At 42.1% G+C, this 24,392-nt stretch overlaps 1 protein-coding gene and 1 long non-coding RNA gene across 2 annotated transcripts in view; one reads left to right on the top strand and one right to left on the bottom strand.

The window, feature by feature from the left end:
* The window catches only part of LOC311002144, a 475,958-nt gene that overhangs the window by 174,156 nt on the left and 277,410 nt on the right, over positions 1-24,392 (top strand). The gene's annotated exons all lie outside the window — the stretch shown is intronic.
* Positions 862-22,826, bottom strand: otud4 (OTU deubiquitinase 4). Its single transcript, XM_083992571.1, has 25 exons — positions 22,407-22,826; positions 21,236-21,319; positions 20,645-20,695; positions 20,508-20,554; positions 17,845-17,917; positions 17,543-17,624; positions 16,319-16,481; positions 16,090-16,123; positions 15,835-15,937; positions 14,665-14,729; positions 14,456-14,553; positions 14,257-14,360; positions 13,056-13,239; positions 11,730-11,886; positions 11,554-11,628; positions 10,103-10,450; positions 9,808-10,006; positions 8,473-8,804; positions 8,274-8,418; positions 7,102-7,142; positions 6,040-6,147; positions 5,748-5,981; positions 5,360-5,549; positions 4,693-4,763; positions 862-3,297 (listed from the first exon to the last, which is right to left on the bottom strand). Exons 1-25 carry the CDS (start codon positions 22,542-22,544, stop codon positions 2,809-2,811), a joined length of 3,615 nt encoding a protein of 1,204 aa, XP_083848697.1. The 5' UTR covers positions 22,545-22,826; the 3' UTR covers positions 862-2,808.

The raw sequence follows: 24,392 nt of genomic DNA, 5'->3' as shown, positions 1-24,392 counted from the left end.
GGTTTGATTCCCATGTTGACAGAGATGGCAAAACCGGCCGCAGCCCCGTGGGCCTTTCAAAATTTCCCCAGAGGAAATTTTCTAGTTGTTGTTGTTGTAGTAGTTATGATGTTTAGAAAACATAAGAGACAGGCAGAGCTGAATGTGAGAACACGTATTGGACCACATACATTTAATAATTGTATAATGAATTTATGATATTACGTTTAATGTTATTTTGTTTGATATTTTCAATGTAGGATTTATTCATTACTTTTTTAACAAAAGATTTTCAATATTTTGTGGGTTTTTTCTTTTAAAGATATGCTAACCACTAATCATAAAATGAGCAAAAACTTGAACCATCAGTCGAAGAAAAGAAGTGAAGTGTTTAGAGTTTAAACAATGAAAACGAATGTGGTTTCAACCTTTGAAACCACATTCGTTTTTTTTTTTAATTGATAAACACATACTTAGATTAAACTAGAGAATGCATTTCCTTAAGGAAATACGGGTGAATGCTGAAAGCTGAATAAATTGTTGAAACAATGCTGAATTAAGTGAAGAAATTACTGAAGCAACTTTGAAAAGATGAAACAATATCTGAGGAGTAAAACTAAAACATGTAAGAAGGAGGCTGTATGAAATGGTTGGAAATGACTTGAATTGTTGAAGGTTAGTATGAAGAAACTGAACGTCTGAAGTCGACTCAAATACAGTATTTAAAACTGACAGCTTGAAAACATTGTTGAACCATTACTAATATAGATGAAACTATATCTGAAGAGTAAAAGTAGAATAACATAGAAGTAGTTACGAATAAGTAAGAATAACGACAGCAGCAGCAGCTTCTGAACCAAAGTTTTATTCTTTCAGTCACACACACACCAGTAAACACATTAAACAAACAGCTTTTGTTCTGTACAGCAGCTTTTTTTTTTTCTCAAAGTCAAAAACAGAAGGAGAAACCGGAGGTAAAAGTAGCAAACGTAAGGCACTGAATCTCTACGAAGTCTGGAGTCGATCACTAAGGAAGAGAAACGTGAAACCAGCAGCGACGACACAAACAAACAAATAAAAAACATTAACCCAATAACACACACATACAGACAGACACACACACGGTTTGTGCTGCTGTCGTCCGATAGCAGCAGTTCGACTCTTAAAGCTGTTTCTCTGATCAGATCTCATCTGATCCAAGTTGGTTTGTTTCAAGCTCGCAGCGCCAACGTCCTCAGAGGAAGGAGCGAAACTTGGTAGATACTTTTTTGAAGTTTTTTATATTTTTTTAACGTACACGTGTTTTTGTTAACATGGCTGCTGCGTTGGATGGACGCCAGGGAATCCAAAACTTTATTTAATTTTAAAGGAGAAGTTCAACATTGTGCTGTACTATGTTGATCTATGTGAAATCTTTAAGCAGAAAAAAAAATTCCCCCCAAAAAATGTCCCAAATTTTCCTTTAAAAGAAAAATTGTCAAATTTACGCATATTTTTTTTATTTTTGAAGATGCTATGAACAGTTTTTAATGAACATTTTTTTGCAGTTTTGGGGCCAAAATGACATGGTTGGTGGTTTTATGGATGTGCTGCGTTCGATGGACGCCAGAAAATCCGAAGCTTTATTTACTTTTAAAGGAAAAGTTCAACATTGTGCTGTACTATGTTGATCTATGTGAAATCTTTAAGCAGAAAAAAATTCCCCCCAAAAATGTCAAAAATGTTCCAAATTTACGCATATTTTTTATTTTTGAAGATGTTATGAACAGTTTTTAAATGAACATTTTTCGCAGTTTTTGGGCCAAAATGACATGGTTGGTGCTTTTATGGACATGCTGCGTTCGATGGACGCCAGAAAATCCGAAACTTCATTTATTTTTTAAGGAAAACTTCAAACATTTAAAGGGAATAGTTTGATTTTTTTCTAAAAGGGAGTGAAGAAACTGGTTTATGTCATACATCCTAAACCTGCAACATGTTAGCTTAGCATAAAGAGAGAAGAACCCTTGATATGTGCGAAATCTTTAAGTAGAAAATACATTCCCCTGAAAAATCTTCCTTTAAAATTGAAATGATGTCAAATTTTAGCAATTTTTAATTTTTGAAGATGTTATGAACAGTTTTTCATGAACATTTTTCGCATTTTTTGGGCCAAAATGACATGGTTGGTGCTTTTATAGATGTTCTGCGTTCGAAGGACGCTGGAAAATTCGAAACTTCATTTATTTTTAAAGGAAAACTTCAACATATAAAGGAATTAGTTTGGTTTCTAGTTTCACACTTCCACCCAAAAATATCAAAAATTTTCCTTTAAAACTAAAATGATGTCAAATTTTAGCAATTTTTTGATTTTTGAAGATGATATGAACTTTTTTTTTTTTCAATTTTCACAGTTTTTGGCCAAAATGACTTCAAATCAATAGATAGGCGATGAAGATAATCAATAATCACTGCAGCTCACACATACACACACCCATAAGTTATTTAAATCCATGTGTCCGACGTGTAAACTCGGACGCGCCGACAATAGCGAGCTGATCATCAGATCGATAGTGTTTTTGTTTTTTTTATTGACGCAGAATCTGAACGAAGAGTTTAGAGATTGTAATTTTTTTCTCCACTTCAGAATAAAGCGGAGAAGACGACGACGACGAGATGATTGACGGAGACGACCGATCGACCAATCAGATCGTATCGGATCTCCAGGTAGCGACGAGAACAAAAACCACAAAAAAAAGAAAGAAAAAAAGTGCGATTAAGAACGAACGAAAAGACAAAAAAAAGGAAAAAAACAATCTGAGTGTCCTCTCCTCTGATTGGCCGACGGCTTCACCAGCCGCCCCGCCCCCTGTGGGAGGAGGAGACGAACTGGGTCTGGTGGTGGTGGTTGTTACCATGGTGATAGCCCATCCCCCTCCCGCCCCGGCTGCCCCCCCGGCCCCCCCTCCCCCCGCGGTACGGCCGCCGCGGCCCCCGCTGCTGCTGCTGCTGCTGCTGGTGGTGGTGGCCGTGGATCGCCGGTTTGAATCCCTCCATCTCCTGCCAGTCGTCCTCGGTGCTGCAGCCGACGGACAGAACCTCCGTCGCCATGGGCAACGCCGCCAGGTGGCCGCCGCCGCCCTTCGGCTCCGGAGCGCCGAGCGGCACGAACGGCTGGTTGGCGTTGAACGTCTTCTGGTGCAGCCGGTGGTAGCCGTGGTTGCCGTGGTTACTGTGGTCGCCGCCGCCGTACGGCAGCGGAGAGCCGGGGCCGCTGTTGCTGTGCTTCGTGGTCACCATGGAGACGTCAGGGGAGTCGCAGTTGGAAACCAGGGCAACCTGAGACGGAGACGGAGATTTAATAACACTAGAGTATTACAGTATTACTACCAGTGTTAGTACTGTAGTAGTGTTAGTACTAGGGATGCACCGGATATATTCGGCCGAATATGCAAAAAAAAGCAACATTCGGCCTTCGGTGGAATGAGCGCAAAGCAAGGCCGAATATTAAAAAAACAAAAAAGTCTGATAAATACGCGATCACGCGACGATGGAAACGGCAGCTTAAACCTCATGGAGCTTCATTAGTAGGTGACTCCTACTGCTGGAAAACAACAGCAACAAGAGCAGTGGGGGGAAGCTGCACAGCGACCGCGCACCGTTGCACGTCGCTCCAAGAGCTCCAGAGTGGCGACATCTTTCAGCACTCACAATGGGCCGATATAGGCCTAAATGAAAAACTTTATATAACTTGTTGTGCTTTTTTGATGAGCAACGGCAACTGGAATATTCAAAAACTGTCAGAATAGTCAATAAACATTTACTTTCTTTGAAAATTAAGTCTAAAAAAATATTTTATTTAAAAACTTTATAACCATTTTCGGTATTCGGTATTATTCGGTATTATTCGGTATTATTCGGTTATTCAGCCAAGCGTTTTGATTTTATTCGGTATTTGGCTTCGGCCAAAAAAAATGCCGTTCGGTGCACCCCTAAATGTAATGCTTTTTAATGCCATTTAAGGCGTTAATTTTAGCTTATTTTATTTTTAATGCTTTTTAATGACCCACGGAAACCCTGTAAATGTTGCATAACTTGTTACCGACTACAGCTGCTCCTAAAATACCAAATACTACTGCAGTACTTCTAGTACTGTTACACTTACTATTACTACAACTACGCTACATGTGTTATGATTAGGTAGGCCTACTAGGTCTGGTCTAAAAGTTGCTTGTCTAGAGATTATAACACGCTGGCTTGGACTTTCAACACTTTGGAGTGTTGAATGTCCAAAGCGCCATATATAATATTTTTAATAGAGATTAATCGCGAGTTAACTATGGGAAAAATGCGATTAATCGCGATTCGAAAAATTAATCGTTTGACAGCCCTAATTACAATACAATACAATTAGTGTTGCTACAACCAATATTAGTGTTACTACAACTACTACTGCTGCTACTATTACTACTGCAGTATTATTAGTGTTACTACAACTGTTACTAGTGTTGGTAGTATCACTACTACAACAATAAAACTACAATCACTACTTGATATTATTACTGTGTTACCGGCTACAGCTGCTCCTAAAATACCAAATACTACTGCAGTACTTCTAGTATTACACCCTGTAGTAATCCTGCTACTTTACTTTACTAAAGTGTAAATACCACCATTAATATTAGTACTGTGTTAGTACTATCTGTATTTCTGCTTGTGTGTGTTGTGTCGTACTATCGGCCGGTTGTTGAGGGGCGGGTCGACCAGCAGCACAGCTTTGGTCTCTCCCTGCGTCTTCTTCATCCCTGATGGGAAAAAAATAATAAATAAATACTGAATTATTAACCTCTGGCGCCATCTGGTGGCAAAAATACAAACTACCTCAGAGTTAAAGGGATAGTTCACCCAAAATTCAAATTGCACTCATTATCTATACTCACCCTCATGTGGACTAAGGGCTGGGAGAAGTTTCAGAGTCCTCCGTGGCTTCTCTGAGTTACAGGGGGTCTCGGCGTAGCAGTGCATGTCCATATAACGGTTGCAAATGGATACCAACTGTCTTCGTATACAAGAGGGACATTACATACGAGCAGCATGGAGGTATTTGGATGTTTTTTGGTGTGTCTTTTTGTTACGAAGACAGTTGGTATCCATTTGCAACCGTTATATGGACATGCACTGTTATGCCGAGACCCCCTGTAACTCAGAGAAGCCACGGAGGACTCTGAAACTTCTCCCAGCCCTTAGTCCACATGAGGGTGAGTAGATAATGAGTGAGATGAAATTTCAATTTTGGGTGAACTATCCCTTTAAAGAACTCCATTACCCAGAGACCCTTTGTTCAGCCCGTTAATAACTGATATATGATATAAAAATAAAGATTATAATGTGACAGACGTACCGTAGCTGTTCTGGACCAACATCGTCCTGTTGTTGTTAGCGTTAGCCACGTTAGCAGCAGCAGCAGGAACCTCCAGGGGACCAGGGACTCGCCCTGCTCCGTGCCCCGACATCGAGTCTCCGTTGTGGGGCTGCAGCTGCTCCATCAGCCCCTGACTCGCCTGGAGCTCCTCAGGGCCGGAGGAGGAGGACTGGTACCCCAGGGAGGAGGAGGGGGAGGGGTGGGGGTGGGGGTAGGGGGGCATGGAGGAGGCGGGGGGGTACATCTGCCCCTGCCCCTGGTGGTGGTGGGGGTGGGAGTGGGAGGGGTGGGAGTGGTGGTGATACCCCTGAGACGACGGCGGAGGCAGAGCGGAGTACGGAGGAGGAGGAGGAGTGGGGTACGGCACCGGGTAGCTGGAGCTCCGGGGTGGGTGGGGGGGCATCTGGGGCATCTGGGGCATCTGGTGCTGCTGCTGCTGCTGCTGTTGCCATGGCAGCGAGGGGGAGGGCATCCTGTGAGACGGCGGCTGTGAGACGGCGTAGCCCCCCCCCTGGCTGTAGGAGGGCTCGGCGGGCAGCGGCTGTTGGAGGTGGAGGTGCTGGTGCTCGTACTGCGGGTAAGGGGGGGGGTAGTGCTGCTCCTGGTGGGGGGGGGGCGGGGGGGTTGGAGGAGGAGAGGGGAGCAGGAGGAGGGAGGATGGGGGTGGGGGAGGAGGGGCGGGAGGGCATCCTGGTCTGGTGCATGGTGAAGGTTTGTTGGAGGGGGAGGAGGTAGAGGTAGGGGGGGAACAGGGGGTTGGAGTAGGCCTGAAGGGGGGGGGGGGGGGGGGGGGGGTATGATCAATACAACAACCAATACAACCAATCAGACTTTAATTTAAAGGTACATTGTGTAAAAATTACTCCCATCTGGCGTTGCGGTTGTACTGTATATTGCAAGCAACTCAATCGTATTTTTCATGCTGCATTCACCTGAAATTGGGCAGACGGCAGTCGGACAACAGCCACTGCACGTAACGGCATAAACAAGCCTCTATGTAAACAAGTGGTCCGTCAGCACGAGGCAAAACAATACACCTGACAATATGTTGTCATGGCAATGTCGTATTGTTTTACCGGCTTTCTCTGGACTTCTGTGACATCTGACTTTGTTACCGACGGCCGTCTGCCCGACTGCAGGTGAATGCAGCATCAGTGTAACGCTCCATTCCTCCTCACTGTGTTACGGTGGTTTCCTACCGTCACGCTGCCACTGGACGTAAAAACATGGCGACACCACATGGCAGCCAGCACCGAGCTTACCCGCTCCATGGAGATATGAATGATATGAACGGCTAATTCAGAGCTGAAAGGAACACTTCGTACTTTTGAACGGAATAATCGATTTTCGTGAATAGATAACAGGACAACATACACAATGTACCTTTAACTTTTTTTATTTTTAGAAATTGTACCAGTTTCTTCTTGAATATTTAAAACACTTTTTCTTGAAATTTTACAACTTTTTTATATATTACTATTATGTTTTGTTTCCTTTTTTTTTTTTAGAGATTTTACCAGTTTGCTCTAACGTTTTTTTGGAGAAGTTTACCACTTTTTCTAGAATTAGAACCTTTATTTTTTTTTTTAAATAGAAATCTTAATTTTTAAACTTTTTGTCTGAGAAATCTTTACCACTTTTTTCAAATTTTTTAGAATTTTACTAGTTTTTTGCAGTTTTAAACTTTCCCTACAATATTTATAAAACGTCCTGTGACTCACCTTGACGCCCAGGTTGAAGAAAAACCTCAGGATGTTCACATCTGCAGAGGAAAAACGAAACAGAAAACCATCAGTCTGACAGGAAGTAGAATGAAGATGTTGCTCTCCAGAGCCAGAGAGATTGATGAGTATTGATTGATTACATATCAAAGGAAAACTGAATTGAGCAGCTTTCACTTGATAATTCAAAAGAAAACTTTGAAAAAAATGTTTTTTTTTCTGCTCCAACTGCTTCTAAATGTTTCTCTCTGTCAGTTAAAGCAGAAGTAAGTGATCCAGTGGTTTTGGCTAACTTCCTGTCAGCAGATGGAGTTAGCAGTCCCCGCCCTCGTCCCTACGTCACCACATTCACGCGCATCCCTTGGCTGCACATACAGAGAGGACTGCCCCTTTATGCCGTTCTCTCTCCTCATTGGATAAAGGTTGTAGGATACAAGGAAAGTTTTCTCCTCGGCTCAGAGCAGAGCAGAGTGACTGACAGACCCGTGTTTCAGACCAAACACTCTATATAAGTGATTGCTGTCGGAAGATATAACTATTTTTTACTTTACTTTATTTATTTCTCACGACCACGCAAGTGGTATGGAGCACAAACGAGACTTATATTAAAGCAGGAGTAAGTGATATATTTGTGTTAATATAAGTCTTAAATAGTTATATCTTCCGACAGCAATCACTTACATAGAGTGTTTGGTCTGAAACACGGGTCTGTCAGTCACTCTGCTCTGCTCTGAGCCGAAGAGAAAACATTTATCGTATCCTACAGTTTTTATCCAATGAGGAGAGAGAACGGCATGCAGGGCTGTGTGTGCAGCCAAGGGACGCCGTGAATGTGGTGACGTAGGGACGAGGACTGTTATGGTGCGTTCAAGGAAACCCGTAACTCGTGTTTTTCCGACCTGTGAAGTCGTACCAGTTCGATCTGGTACGAGTTCACGGGTCGGAAGTTACGAGTGGCCGTTATAGTGACTTTCACAGGTAAAACAGGTCGGAAAAACACGAGTGGGTTGCCTGGAACGCTACAAAGTCGTAAGTTGTGACTTGAAGCTGTAATTTACGGTTTCAAAAGCCTGCCTGGAACGCAGCATTAGCCAAAACGACCGGATCGCTTACTTCTGCTTTAATTTAAATAAATAAAGTTTTTATTGAATATGAAGCGAAGCCCCACCCACCCTGAGGCAGGTCGTCTCCTGCTTTGCTGGAGGAGAACGGGGGAGTCGGCGCCGCGTCTCCCTTCTCCCCGAGCGGGAAGCCGGGGTAGAGCGGGTCCTGGTAGAGCTGGGAGAGCTTCTGGAGGGGGACGGCTCCCGGGACGGACTGGGGGGGAGGGGTGGGGGGGTGTGCAGACTGGGGGAGGAGAGGAAGGGGAACGAGGTGGTGAGCCGGGGACTCGGACTGAGGCGGAGGCGGAGGGGTTTCTGTTTGGGTCTGGTGGGTCGGAGGGAAGGGATGGGAGGGGTGAGGGAGGTGGGAGACAGGGGGAGGCTGAGCCGGGTCAGGGGGGAAGGGGAGGGGGAGGTGGTGGGGGAGGGAGGACTGGACCTGGACCATCTCAGACTGGCACTGGGAGGAGAACTGGAGCTGATGGAGGGAGGGGGTCTGGGCCTGTGGTGGGGGGAGGGGCACTGGAGGCTCTGGGACCTGGTTCTGGCTGTGGAGACTCTGAGGCGTCGTCATGGTTACTGCAGAGCTCAGAGCAGGACCTAAAGGAGACGAGAGACGAGAGAAGAGACGACCAATCAGATCAGATCAGAGAGACAGGAGAGGGAACTGGACTAAAAAGGTTCAGGGGCCTCATTTATCAAAAAGGATGTAAAAGTGCTACTAAATTTTGACGTACAGCGAAAAGCCAAAAATGGCGTACACCCAAAATATTTACACCCTTTTCAGATCTATCAAACAGCTCTACGCAATTTCCATTGGTAAGTCACACCGGACCCAAGAAAAGTGCCTGAAGAGTTTGAATAGCCTCTAACTTCATGAACGCAGCTCAAACAGACCCGGTGCTTCAGCACGGTGACGCTTTGATAAATACAGCGGATCTGTGCCGGTTTACAGTATTCTCCTGTATTTTAGCGAGATTAACTGAACAAAAAAAAAACAAAACAAAAAAAAAAAAAAACAAAAAAAAAAGCGCTCTGTGGCGGTGGAGCTGAGAACAGCGGAGTTTCCTCTGCTGCAGCTGATCAGCTGATATGTGACCCGATCCATCAAAATGAGTCACAGTGACCCAAATTTCAAAGTTGAGATTTTGGTATCAATGGAAAGATTAGAAAATAAGCTTTAAAATGACACCCTAGTCAAAGTCATACATTTGATGGTTTTCGAGATGTGGCCATTTTAATTACGATCTTTCACTCTCTTATTCCGTTCTAAAATCTGAGAAAATTGCAGTTAAAGTTTTTGCCAGTGACTCTGGCCTCTGTTCCTGTATCACGTGATTACATGCACCCTATACGGTCCCTTGTTGTCATAGATGCACCATTCAATGACCCTCGGAAAGCAGGGAATCTCACAATTGAGATGCTTTTTACAGCTCGTCTCTATCATAAACGGTTCAGAAGTTGTCATGTTTTGTTGACATTTTGTAAAACATGTGCAAGCGTGTACGTTCGGTTTAGCTGAGTTTCATCTGCAAATGAAACCGATCGACTTTCTATCGAGGAAAAAGTTATTTTGTGATAAATATCGCAAAGTCTGACTCACCTGGAGGAGCATGATGGAGTGAGGAGGAGGAGGAGGAGGTGGAGGTGGAGGTGGGAGGACTGGGGGAGTGACAGAGAGTGGGGGAGGAGCGGGGGAGAGAGGAGGGAGGGAGGAAGCCCTGAGCAGCGACGGCAGAGGGGGCGATGGGAGCGATGAAGGTGGGAGGAGGCACCGAGGAGGGAGGAGGGGGAGAGGGACAGGGTTTAGGAGGAAGTGAGGAGGAGGAGGAGGAGGAGGAGGAGGAGAAGGAGAGGGGAGGAATAGGTGAAGAGGAGGAGGAGAGGGTGGGAGGAGCAGGGGGTGAGGACGACGCAGCAGGTGGGAGAACGGGGGTGAGGAAGGAGACGGAGGGGACGGAGGAGGGAGGAAGAGGAGGAGGAGCAGCAGGAGCAGGAGGAGGAGGAGGAGGAGACGAAGCTCCAGCTGCTAAAGCATAAGAGGGTGTGTTTGTTTTAGGTGTCGGGGCGGCTGGGAGGGAGGAGGAGGAGGAGGAGAAGGAGGAGGAGGAGGAGGAGGTGGGGGGAGGAGCAGTAGTCTGAGCAGCAGGAGCAGTAGTGGTTGTGGAGAAGGAGGAGGAGAAGGAGGAGGAGCGTGGTTCTCCAGCAGAGGGCGACGGTGCTCTGACGTCTTCTACTGGACTCTTCTGTAGAGAGAGAGAGAGAGAGAAAAGAGATGGGAGAAAGAGAGAAAGAGGGGAGAAAGGTATGAATGAATTTATTTATTCATTTAAAACAGGGACAATGCACAAAAAACATTAATCTAGTAAAACAAGAAGAGATGCTTTGAGCCAGGTTATAGCAACAATTGCTAGTTTCCGCCTGTCGTCCCTGGGCAGGTAAAGTGGGAACAGATACAGTATTAAAATCATTACAATAGGACATAAGTGACAAAATAACCATAATATTTTAAAAGTCGACAGAATGCACCAATAAAAGCAGGGAACAGGAGCGCCAAATCATGAAGTGCACAATAGGGATTAACAGCACATACACACTCTCTTAGTCTCATCACACATTCAAACACAAACACAAACACATACAATACACAGATAACAATCCTCCTCCTCTAATAACCACACTCATAGCCAGACACATACACACACTCACATGTATAAAGAAACAAAGAGAGAGAGAGAAAGAAAAAAGAGAGAGGGGAGAGAGAGAAGGAAAAATAAAGAGAGAAAGAAAGAAAGGAAAGAGAGAGGGGAGAGAGAAAAAAGAGAGAGCGGAGAAAGAGAGGGGACAGAGAGGTATAAAGAAAGAAAGAAAAAAAGAAAGAAAGAAAGAGAAAAAAGAGAGGAGAGAGAGAAAGAAAAAGAGAGAGAGGGGAGGGAAAGAAATAAAAAAGAGGGGTAAAATAAGAGAAAGAAACAGGGGAGAGAGGTATAAAGAAGGAAGGAAAGAAAGAAAGAAAGAAAGAAAGAAAGAAAGAAAGAAAGAAAGAAAGAAAGAAAGAAGGAAAGAAAGAAAGAAAGAAAGAAAGAAAGAAAGAAGAGAGCGAGGAAAAGAAAAAGAGAGACAGAAAGAAAAAAGAGGGGAGAGAGAGAGGGGGAGAAAGAAAAAAGAGAGAGAGAAAGAAAAAGAGAGGTAAAATAAGAGAGAAAAAAAGAGGGGAGAGAGGTATAAAGAAAGAAAGAAAAAGAGGTAAAATAAGAGAGAGAGGGAGAGAGAGAGAAACAGGAAGTCAGCTGCCGTTGCCGTGACAACGTCTCCATCACATCAGGAACACATCTGGACAGAGACTCACCGTCTTGCTCCTCTGCGGCCTCCTCTTCTCTCCTCCCTTCCTCCTCCCTCCGTCGCCCTGAGCCGCCGGCTGAGCCTGAGACCGTGACATCATCACACAGTTAGAAACCACTTCCTGTTTGTCAGCGATGATGTCATCACAGCTGTGATGATGTCAGAGGTGTGATGATGACTCACCCCCAGCGCGGGGAAGCTCTCCTCGTCCCGCAGCTCGATCTCCACCAGCGCCAGCGCCATGTTCCTGTCCTCCTCCTCGCGGGCCAGGCGCTCCTTCTCCTTCTCCTTCTCCTTCTCCGACGCGCCGAAGTCCGAGCCCAGCGAGCTCACCGACTTCCTGCAACGCAACGACCTTTCAAAATAAGAGCACTGACGGGAGGGAGGGAGGAAGGAGGTGGAGGTGGTTTTAGCTCCGTGTTTGGTCTCCTCCTCCTCCTCCTCCTGAAGGAAACTTCTGCTTTTTCCGACTAATCAATCACATTTTTGGCGCCGTGAAGTCGCTCAAAAACTAAAAATTCTGCAAAACGACTTAACACTAAGACTACCTAAAAAAGATAGAGAGAGAAAGAAAAAAAGAAAGAAAGGAAAGAGAAAAGGGAGAGAGAGAGAAAAAAAGGGGAGAGAGATATAAAGAAAGAAAGAAAGAGAGAGCGAGAGAGAGAAAAGAGAGAGGGGAGAGAGAGAAAGAAAAAGAAAGAGGGGAGAACGAGAGAGAAAAAAAGAGAGGGGAGAGAAAGAAAAAAGAGAGAAGGGAGAGAGAGAGAAAGAAAAAGAGAGGAGAGGGGGAGAAAGAAAGAAAAAAGAAAGAGAGAGAGAGAAAGAGAGGGAGAGAAACTAAAAAATTAAGAAAGAAGAGAGGGGGAGAGAGAAAGAATGAGAGGTCAAGAAAGAGAAAGGGGAAAGAAAGAAAGAAAGAAAGAAAGAAAGAAAGAAAGAAAGAAAGAAAGAAAGAAAGAAAGAAAGAAAGAAAAGAGGGATAGAAAGAGAGAAAGAAGAGAGGAGGAGAAAGAAAAAGAGAGGCTAGAAAATTTCAAATGGGGTCAAGAATTCAGGAAAATCAATAAACACATAAAATATATCAAACACACACAAATGTTGGCTCAAATGTGCAGATTTTGTGCTGTTTTCATGTAAGTTTTATTACTTTATTTGTAGCTTTTTTTTAATCATATACACAACTTTTCTACATACTGTTCTATTATATTTCTTCTCATTTGTAAATACTTTTTCTAAATTTACGTATTTAGTTTTTTTTTTTTACCCAAATAGTTTTTCTTGTTTATTTCGGAGAAAAAAAAGTTACTCCGACTTCGCCAAGAATCAGTTCTGACATCACACCAGTAAAACATCAATTAAAACGCCATTTAAATGCCAAAATACATTAAAACTGTCCTTTTTTTAAAATAATTTTTGTGTCCTTTGTGGTGTTTTATGCCTCAGCTACGTGAAGTTTGTTTCAGTCCAGCTTTTATTTTGAAATCTCACACAACACACACACTCTCTGACCTGGTGGTCTTGGCTCCTCCCGGCTCCTCTACGGTGGCCTGTGGGGGCCACGAGTGCTGCTTCAACATGCGCCCACTGGAGCCCGCCGCCGTTGCCTGGGAAACAGAGGACGAGGAGGAGGAGGAGGAGATGGATGATGGGATGGATTTCCCCCGACCTCGGCCTCGACCGCGCTCCCACGAGTCTGAGGGAGAGAGAGACGCGTGATTTAGTTCAACAACGACACACAGGGAGTCTGAGGTGTGTGTGTGTGTTTATGTGTTTATGTGTGTGCGTGAGTGTGAGTGTGTGTGTTTAAAGGGATACGCCAACCTTTTTTCTTCCGTGTCTTGCCTCACTCCCGAGTCCATGACCAGCAGATAGACACCGTCCTCTCGACTGTGTGTGCAGTAACAAGGGAGATAGCGCCGTATCGCCCTTAATTAGCTTAGCTCAAACACTGGAAGTGTATTTGTAGTGTTAGCCTGCCTCCTACCTGAGCTGAAACCAGCAGTCAGAAGCTGGTTTCATTTTAGCTCTAAACTCTGTAAATATATCACTTTATCAACATTTCAAACATTTTTAGGCGAGAAAGTAGCCGTTTAGATCAGCAGTGTGTTGTTAATTTGTCTAAATACCAGCTGTTTACAATTTTGTTCGGATGAATTCAGCGCTACTCAAGCTAGCTGTTGTGACCAACGCACTTCCGGTTACTTTCACAAAATAAAACACACGATGCCCTTTACATACAGAAAACCATGACGATAGAATTTGTGCTTTTACTTTGAAATAGGAAGCTAACCTACCCTCGATGTAGCTAGCTTGAACCAAAATAAACCGTCTTTGCTTGAACCCTCCGTTTTGACCGATCTCGTCCCGTTAGCGGCATTTGACCGCTCAAGATGCCTTACCGGAGAGTTTTGTCAGCTCTGAGACGAAGATCGGCCCGCCGGTTTCCGTTTAGAGTTGCTGAAGAGTTTCTCTGATGACTTTAGGTGGAGGCAGGCTAACACTACCCATACACTTCCAGTGTTTGAGCTAAGCTAATTACGGGCGATACGGCTCCATCTCCCTTGTTACTGCACGCACAGTCGAAAGGATGGTGTCTATCTGCTGGTCATGGACTCGGGAGTGAGGCAAGACACGGAAAAAAAGGTTGGCGTATCCCTTTAAATGTGTGTTTGTGTGTGTGTGTGTGTTGAGGAGCGTTAGTTTCCTCCACCACCTCCTCCTCCGTAGCCGTTGCTCAGCCTCTTCTCCTTGTTGACCACGGTGCTCCAGCTGTTCTCGTCACCGGGGGGACGGAGACTCCACAGAGGGACCAGTCTACACACACACACACACAACACACACACAGTCCGTTAGTGTGTCACATGATTAACTACACCTGCTCAGTGTGTGTGTGTGTGTGTGTGTGTCACCTGGTTCCCAGTCCGTCTATATGAACCAACACTTTGCTGTTGTTGTCAGACGCCACCTCTTTGATGGTGGCGTTGAACCTCCGACCATCGATACGCACCTACACACACACACACACACACACAATGTTAATATGCATTTGAGGACTGTTTCAAGTCTACACACACACACACAAACACAGACACACAGACACACACAGACACACACTCACCCTGCAGCTGTCTCCTGCAGCGTACTGCATCCCAGCAGCGATGGAGTAATCCATCTTCTGTTGAGCTGAAACAACAAAACAAAGATCCAACGTCACTAATCATTCATTCATTCATTCATTTATAGTTTGAGTTTTTGTTCTTTAAGTAGTATTTTTGGAGCTTTACGTCTTTAATTTACAGAATATTCAGAGAGAGAGGAAACGTGGAGACAGAGAGGAGGAAGGACATGGGTAGGGATGGGAACCTTTTACATTTGAACCGCTACCTGTTTTTGGTACTTTTTGTGTCTAAGTGTGGTAATTAAAGTTATTGTGTCTATTAAAAAAAAAAAGGGATGAACTGATGAATTTTGAATATTTATTTCTCAACATCATCACAACTCCTCAGCCTTTAAGAGTATTCTATGTTTTAGGGAAATGATTTTCAAATAATCCAATAGTCATTCAATGAAAAAAAAAAATGTAATAGTTCATGAGACTATCTTGTCTGAAAAAAATGTAAATGTTTCCTTTTTACTGTGGCAGAAGGAAAAACATGGAGAGACTCCTACAGCCATCAGAAAGTTCTGTGTGAAACTGTGTGTAGGTTAAAATAAAAAAACAAATGAAATGCAGCGCAAATTCTGCGAGTGGTGGATGAGTTACATGACTTTGTTGTTGAAGACAAAGAGAAAATTATTATAAATATTTTTTATCTTTAACAGTCTCTTCTTTACGACAGAGTATTAAGGCCACATTCACATTCACAGACTTCCGGAACAAAGTCTTAGTTCTACAAGAAAAGTCATAATATTACGAGACAAAGGAGAGAGACTGAGGAAGTCGTGTTGTGTTTACTGTCTGCAGTAGTAGCTGCAGCCTGAGCCGAGACCGACAACGTAGCAGGTTATCTGTGATGATTTCATGTAAAAGAAAGTTCATTCAAGCTCCAAGTCTAAACCAGTGAGGACAAAAAACGAGGCCATGGAGCGTTTGGTGAAGTTGAACTTTCAGTATCGGTTTCACAAACGAGGAGACACTTCATCTTCAGCACCACATTGTGTGTGTGTGTGTGTGTGTGTGTGTGTGTGTGTGTGTGTGTGTGTGTGTGTGTGTGTGTGTGTGTGTGTGTGTGTGTGTGTGTGTGTGTGTGTGTGTGTGTGTGTGTGTCTATGTGTGTGTGTGTGTTACCTCTCTTTGTCTTGTGCCAGATGTCGTACTCGACGTTTCTGAACAGAGTCGGGTTCAGTGAACGCCTCACTCTGCCAGGAAGCGGCCGGCCGCGACCACGACCCTGAAACACACACACACACGTCATTATTACTGACCTGTTGGGCCGGTGAACTGAGCTACGTGTGTGTGTGTGTGTGTGTGTGTGTGTGTGTGTGTGTGTGTGTGTGTGTGTGTGTGTGTGTGTGTGTGTGTGTGTGTGTGTGTGTGTGTTACCCTGTAGCTCTGGTTGTGTCGTCCAGCTTCGACCCTGAATCAGAAACAAACACAACAGGTGAGAAGAGAAGAAAGAAAACTACCTCTATCAATGTGACGACACAAACTCACTGACCAGTTATTGATTAAACAACAAATAAGAAACAAACAGCACAAAGACACACAACTACACAACAGACTGAGGTGAAGCAGCAGTGAAACAGTTCAGTAACATATTTTCCTCTCCCACCACAGCGGCTGCTCCGTCTCGGCGTCGCTGCCCTCGCTGCTGGAACACGCCGGCATGTGGTCGTCGATCAGGACGTCGGAGGAACGAGGCGTTCGATGAACCGGGCTCAGGGCCGAGCGCTCCACGCCGAACACCGAGTCGTACAGCAGCTCGTACAGGACGGCTGCAACACACACACACACACACACACACACATTATGTTAATCATTACAGACCTACTGTATCTACAGCTCTTTATCTGCCAGAAATACAACAAAACAAAAGAATACATCTAGATTTTTCCCTTATTTTTATAAATAAAAGCTGTGAATTATAATAAAAACATTTTTTCCCCTTATTTCTATTGAATAAAAAGCCGTAAACTATAATAAAAATATTTTTCCCTTATTTTTATGAATAAAAGCTGTAAACTATAATAATAAAAAATATTTTTCCCCCATTTTTATGAATAAAAGCTGTAAACTATAATAAAAAAAAAAGAAATTTCCCTTATTTTTATGAATAAAGCTGTAAACTATCATAAAAAACATTTTTTCCCCCTTATTTCTATTGAATAAAAAGCGGTAAACTATAATAAAAATATTTTTCCCTTATTTCTATGAATAAAAGCGGTAAACTATAATTTAAAAAATGATTTTCTTTCCTTATTTTTATAAATAAAAGCTGTAAACTATAATAAAAAAATATTTTTTCCCTTATTTCTATGAATGAAAAGCAGTAAACTATAATATAGAATAAAAAGTGTGTGTTTTTGTTGTTGTAGAAGTGATCTGAAGTTTCTATTTTTATGTTCATTAGAGAGTTTATAAAAGTCATCAAAGTGTGTGTGACATTCACACACAAACGTGTAACATTCATTAAATCATGTAAAAAGACTGTTTATAAGCAGCGTTTCCATGACGACAGCCCGTATGTCGCCTGATGTGATGCCAAGTGATGATAATGACGACAACGATCTGCTGAGTCATGATCCACACGGACGCCATGTGTAAAAAACAACCTGCAGCTGCTTCATGTTTAATATTAATGATGAATAACTTTTAATATTTACTCTGTTTCATTCAACAACTGTTCAATTAGTTTCACAATAATATAAATAAGCAGCAGCTGCAGGTTTTAATTCAACTTAAATCATCTCTGTCCCGTCAGTGGAGATGGTTCCACTGTCGTTCTATAAGTTAATTAATATTAAATTAATATTAAATAACGTAAACAGCAACTCACACTGGCAGAGAGCAGCGTTCTTGATGTGGCTGACGGGGTAAACGCTGTCGTAGTGGTTCCCATTGAGAAAACACAGACGCACCTGAACACACCAGAGGAGAAAAAGAACAAATAAATAAATAATTAAAACACATTGTTGGTTTATATCAGGATTTCTGTGTTTTATATATCTGTGTCGTCACAGGTTGTTTCATCTTCTCTAATGTATGTTTGTGTTTTTCAGTTTAAAGCTAGACACAGAGTGGGTGTAGTTGGTGTAGATGGTGAGAACAGGGCGGTGCGGTGCGTCGCCGTGGTTTCACCTGCTCCTTGAAGTTGTTGTTGGTGATCTGGACCGGAGGCTTCGCCGGCTCCTGGAAGATCAGGAAGTCTCTCCTGCAGAGAGACGGAGAGACGAAGGCTCAGCGACATCATCATCATCGTCATCATCATCATATTGATTCGTGTAAAAATTGCAATTCTTCTCCTCTACGATTCTGAATCCATTCATAAACTTAAAAAATCGATTTTCTATTCTCGTCTCCTCCGCTCCCTCACAGGCTTCTGTACAACCCACGCTCGTTAACCGATTAATAACGTTAACTGATGAGATTAAAAGACTCTATCGAATGTCTGTGACGAGGTTTGTGCCGATCAGCAACCCCGACCCTCTATTCACAAGAGAGGACGATCGCTGTTTGTTTTTCTTCTTGCCGTTATAAAACACACGCTCCACATCCACTGAGCTCTGGACCAGCTGATCGGCCTCAGACGGAGGTTACGTCTTCACATGTTGAACTCTGACAGCTCGTCTGCGCAGCTGCAGGTGAACCAGCTGGAGAGCAGAGTGCATATGAGAACTGATTTTGAATCAAATAAGATTCACGTCCCAACAGTCCAGGCTTTTGAAACGAGAGTGTAAGTTCAGATAAATGTAGCAGTTTGTTTAAAATGCTTCAAACGTATAAATATGTTGCTGCTGAATCTTAAAAACTGGCTCACATGTGATGTGCATTTTTCTTTTGAGGCGAAATATGTCTCCTGATATAGTAGTCTGTAGACATCATCATTCAACTTTCTCACCTGGTCTGGTGTTAAAAAACCAAACTATATATAAACAATATCAGAGAATCACAATGGCACCCAAAAAAATGGTAAAAGAACTGAATTGGGAGAAAAGCAAATCGTCCCAGCGCTAATCGTCATCATCAGAGTCTGTTAGTTCAGACCGACGCTCGTCAACGCTCGTCTTCCTTTCATGTGGATCAAGTCATAAACAACGTCTCTCTGGTGACCGCGTCTCCGCACAGGGAAATAAAGTAAACTAACATCAGTCAACCTCTCTTTCTCTCTCTGGGGTTGGTTTCTATTGGTTTCTGTTTCCCCTTCTCTCTCTTTCTCCAACAGATTTTCTCTTTTCTCTCTCTGGGGTTGGTTTCTATCGGTTTCTATTGGTTTCTGTTGGTTTCTGTTTCAGACGTCAGGACTCAGTCTTTATTTCCTCTGTGGCTCGAAGCGTCAAAACCTGCAGCGGCTTCAAACTGAGCTGATCAAACACACACACAAACACACACACTCACTAGAGACAGAATATCTGATGTATGTGTGTGTGTGAACTCTGTCAAACTTCGTCTGCAGAAAAAAAAAAGGACAAATCTCAAACAAATCCTTTCATCAAAACACAGACAGGAGCCGTCAGGATAAATGACACATGGACTTCATTCAGGAGATCGACGTTCTCTCTCTTAGACGTTTAAGAGACGTTGGTTAAAATGTGTCATTAAATAACTTTAATCTATTCTATTCTATTTTATCTCATTTATATTTCTGTTTTATCGCCACCTTTTACTATTTTTTGTAGCTTTGCATCTGAACTTGACACCACGTCGGGTTCCTCGTGCTGTAAACTGACCTTTAATTAAAAATCTCTACAGATAAACGAGCGTGATGACCTCTGTTCATAGATAATTATGTATACAGGCCAATGATTATATAATTTAATGGATGGGGTAAATGTGTTTATTGATATGGATAAAGATGTAGTAGATAGACAGTTAGATATATCAACTATGATGAGTAGAAAGGGGTGGGATTTCTTTCTCTTCCCTCTCCTGTTTCTAACTTGTGTATATTATGATTTGATGATGCTTGTATTATTATTTTATGCAACTTTTTTTCTTTATTTCTTTATTTCATTTAGACATGTTCGAAATAAATTCATTTATTCATTCAAGCCAAAAACAAGAAAAAAATCTGTTAAAAATGAAGCGGTTAAACATTAATTTGAGTGAAAATTAATTGTTAAATCACTGTGACCTGAGTCAAACCACAGAGGAAGGAAATCTGGTCTCAGATCTGTTTGTCTAGAGAGGAACTGATTTATGTAAAACTGGAAATAACTCAGCAACAAATGTGAGAACAGAAACAGAAACCAAGTCCAGTCTGAGTCCAGCAGGAGGCGCCGACGCTCTGTTCTCAACCTCTTTTTCAACTCTTTGAAAACAAAATGTGATTAAAATGAATCTGAATTAATCGTTTGTTTTTGTCTTTTTGCAGGGTTCCTACACATTTGAAATTTCCAAATTCCATACTTTTTCCAGACCCTAATTTAACTTAATTCTCGTTAAAATATTCATATTATTTGTGATATTTGGGTAAATAGATGTGCATAATATTTAAAAAAAAGCATGCAATTAATCATTTGTTTTCATTATTCTGAATGTGTATACCATTATGTAACCAAATCATTTCCTGGAGATTGTAGCTAGGTACAATAGCACATACAAAATAATTAACCCAAATAACTTCAGATGAGACCAAACCCAGAGAAGTATTAAGAAAAACATTTCCATATAATAGTTTCCATTTTCCATACTTTTCCAGACCTGGAAATGTATAAAATCAAATTCCATACTTTTCCATACTTTCCATACTTGCGTAGGAACCCTGTTTTTGTCTCTTGAATTGTCGATAAAGTTTCACTCACTTGTACATGACGGCCAGCGCGTTGATCTCCACCTCTCCCACCCATTGCTGAAAAACAAACAAACACACAACTTGTTCAGTTTGACAGCAGCAGCGTGGTCAGTAAAAACACGTGACGGAGGAGAAGCTGAGTTTTACCTGAGGATCCTGAAGCTTCCACAGATAATCTTCAAAGTCGCCTTCAATGAACTGGGAGATAAAACACACACTCAGGTGAGCTCAAACAACGACACACTTACACTTTGTTCTGTTGTGATCATCAAGTCAATGTAACAATGGTTTGTCAGTTTGTTTGTTTTGTGTCGTGTTGTCGTGGAGACGGTTGCTAGAGAACGAAGCGAGATCGTCGTCGTCGCTGCTCCGTGTTCAGATTCAAACTTTAATGTTTAATCTTCCCTGAGGAGGAAAACGGAGCGGGAACGTTCACACCTCCGACGCAATACCTCGACTGTGAGTCACCTGGGCCCTGAGCTGACTGAAGGAGACACCAGCGGCATTCTGGGAAATGTAGTAAAGCAGTAAAGCAGCAGCAGTAGTGGAGGTGGTAGCGGTTGAAACAGGTGAAACTGAGAAGAACTTTTGCTTTCAGTTCTTGAACGTGTCGTTTCAGGGTCGAGTGTGTGTGTGTGTGTGTGTGTGTGTGTGTGTGTGTGTGTGTGTGTGTGTGTGTGTGTGTGTGTGTGTGTGTGTGTGTGTGTGTGTGTGTGTGTGTCAGTGAACTTCACACACCGCCTCGTACGTCTCCCTGTTCTTCTTCAGGAACTGCACACATTTGGCACGAACTTGCGTGTGAAGGCTCTGGGAGTGAAGCACCTGGAGGAGAAGTCACAACAGCAACAACAACTATTACAACTACAACTACGATGACAATTATACAAGTTTAAAACTTCACCTTCTTGTTTATAAGTCTCTAAATCCGGCCAAACTACAACTATTGCTTTTAAAAAGTCAAATTCCTGCATTTTAATGAGATATCGTCATTTTACAATCTGTGTTTTATCACTGTTACGACTTTAACTTCTCTTTTTAGACACAATGTGACCAAAAACAACAACAGTCCTGAGTTTAATGTTGAGTTTCTGTTATTATTATTATTATAATAATGAACAGTAGTCAGGTGGTTACAGACTAGTTTAACCACTTCCTCGCCGGCAGACAGGACTGTTGGTTTAGTTTCTGACCTATAACTGTTATACTATAATGTGCAAAAAGAAACAGGTTGTGTTGTTTTTAAACTTTACAGGTTTAGAAAAGAGTTAACGCCTCAGTTCAAGACTGTAAACTTTAACCTGTGTGAACCAATAGTTATAAAACTGAGGTGAATTGATCAACAGTCACTTTAAAAAAAGATATTATTCATGTTCATAATCTGTGTTTTCTTACTGTTATGACTTTAACTTCTATTATTAGACTCAATGTGGTCAAAAACATCAGTTCTGCTCTGAATCCACCTGTCATTAAACTTATATTGTTGAGTTTCTGTTGTTATTAAACCCAGTAGACATGAGTCCAGTCACCTGTACCGTGTTTATGAGGGCGGACAGGTGTTTCTACTAGTTAAACCACTTCCTCGCCTGATAATCTGACCTATAAATGTTATATAATGTGTAAAAAATAAACATGTTGCATTGATTTTCAAGTTGTATTGTGTTTTTTAACAGCTTGTTCACATTATTAGGCGACTCTTTACTGTGGAGTCCCATTTAGAAAAGACTTATCTTCACAGTTCATGACTATAAACTTTAACTTTTTTACACCAATAGTTTTAAAACTGCGGTGAATTGATCAATAATCAATCACTTTCACTTGTCTTCAGCTAACACTGTAAGTTAGCATGCCTCTCACCTGTAAACTTCATGCTTTGCTAACGTCTTTATTTTGTTTTTTTATTTCTCTTTACCTGCTCGGCGACAGCTCGGAACAAGCAGGACCCGTCTTTGGCGATCTTCTTCCGATGAAAACCGATCGATTGGAGATAATCATCCATCAGTTTCTCCGCTCCCCGCTCCGCATGATGCGTGTGTCCGTCCCCGTCCATGGTTAGCCGTTAGCCGCTAACTAGCCGCTAGCTGCTAACTAGCCGCTAGCCGCAGAAAGCTACTGAAGCGGCGGAAAACTTTCACACACCAACGGCTGCGAGTTTGTTCGTTAATATCTCCACCGAGATGAATAAATACATTAATAACCAACTACATTTACGAACCGACGAGTGTCAGAGAACATGAAACTGCTGCGGTGTCGGGTTTCGTTTTCCAGGAAGAAGTAGAAGCTCCGGTTGAAGCTGAAGCCGCTGCCTGGTTCTCAGAAAGTGAAAGTACAACTTCAGTTAGCATCATGCTAACAGTAGCAACAACAACACACCCCCTTCTTCTGCTGCTGCGACGGCCGCGGGACTTCCTGTTTGGCCCGCCAAAATAAAACCAAGATTTTTATTATTAAATAAAAAAGAGGGGAGTTAAATCTTTAGAAAATGAATAAATAAACATGATAGTCTAGAAGATCAATATAATAAATGATTTGATCATTTAGAGTTTAAAAAAGGGTATAAAAAAAGAAAGAAAAGAAAACACAATTTTCAAAATAAAACGCTCGCTGTCAATCCTTCAAACTGACCACAACTTTTTTTTAAGAAAAAAGAACATAATTGCACTCATAATAAATCAATTAAATGCTGATATATATAATATATAATGTTTTATCCGGTGTTGCGCCCACCAAAATAAAACCACAATATTTAATAATAAAGGGGGTTCAGTCTTTTAAAATAAACAAGATAGTCTAGATTAGAAGTTCAAAAATATAATAGGCCTAACTGATGAGATCATTAGGGGGAAAAAATATTCCAAGGACTAATAAAAAAAAAAATACAACTTTCAAAATAAAACCCTCGCTGTCATTCCACAGAGCTGTCAAAATAAGAGTCTTCAAACTGATCACAACTTAAAAGAAAAACAAAAGGAGCGAAAATTGCACTCATGATAAATCAATTAAATGCTGAACACTTATCATACATGTTTTATCCGGTGTTGTTGTGTCACGTGGAGGGAAAATCCCGCGAAATCCCGAGATCCACGTGGTCGATCAAGGGACAAAACAAGTGTGGACGCCGCCCACCGCCTCAACATCAAGCTGCCCAACGTTACTGGGACCGGAAACAGGCATCAACACAGAAAACACGTGGTGCTGCTGAGGTGAGTGATAATTACAATGTCTTTAAGGTCTCTTACATCAAATAGCCTACATAACCCTTATACTTTTAATTTGATAGTTTAAGTATATATTGATGCTAATAATTTTACTTTAGTAAAATTTGCAGGATTATTTCTTGTAGCTTAGTATTTCTATGTATGAAATAGTAAGAAAATGACCGATACAAAGATGTTATATATGAAGGCAAATATTGCCATATACTGTATGTCACATAACATATGAAGATATATTTTTTGTAACATATGATTAAATCTACATCCACATGATGAGTTTTTATATGGCATTAACTGTTACAATCATATATTTTAACTACATGTTTTATTAAAAACATATAAATAATATAGGCCTAATCCTTAACATGTTGTTTCTCTATCAGTTTTTAACACACATATCTTTTAAAGCAGATATCAGCTTCACGGCCGTTTCGGCTAATGCTGCGTTCAAGGCAGGCTTTTGAAACCGTAAGTTACAGCTTCAAGTCACAACTACGACTTGGTAGCGTTCCAGGTAACCCGTAGCTCGTGTTTTTACCATCCTGTTGTCTGTGAAAGTTCCCTATAACGGCCACTCGTAACTTCCGACCCGTGAACTCGTACCAGATCGAACTGGTATGACTTCACAGGAAGGAAAAACACAAAGTACGAGTTTCTTTGAACGCACCATGAGTTAGCAGCCC

This window comes from Trachurus trachurus (assembly GCF_905171665.1).
Source record: "Trachurus trachurus genome assembly, chromosome: 18".
NCBI classification, from domain to species: Eukaryota; Metazoa; Chordata; class Actinopteri; order Carangiformes; family Carangidae; genus Trachurus; species Trachurus trachurus.
This window is presented reverse-complemented; position numbering and strand designations above follow the sequence as displayed.

Excerpts from the sequence above, each read along its gene's own strand:
- otud4 (XM_083992571.1), bottom strand. The coding sequence starts at position 22,544 with ATGGACGGGGACGGACACACGCATCATGCGGAGCGGGGAGCGGAGAAA. Across the intron at positions 20,555-20,644 it reads GGAAGCTTCAGGATCCTCAG|CAATGGGTGGGAGAGGTGGA; the intron begins GTAAAACTCAGC and ends TTTGTTTTTCAG. Across the intron at positions 14,730-15,834 it reads CTGGCACAAGACAAAGAGAG|CTCAACAGAAGATGGATTAC; the intron begins GTAACACACACA and ends TTGTTGTTTCAG.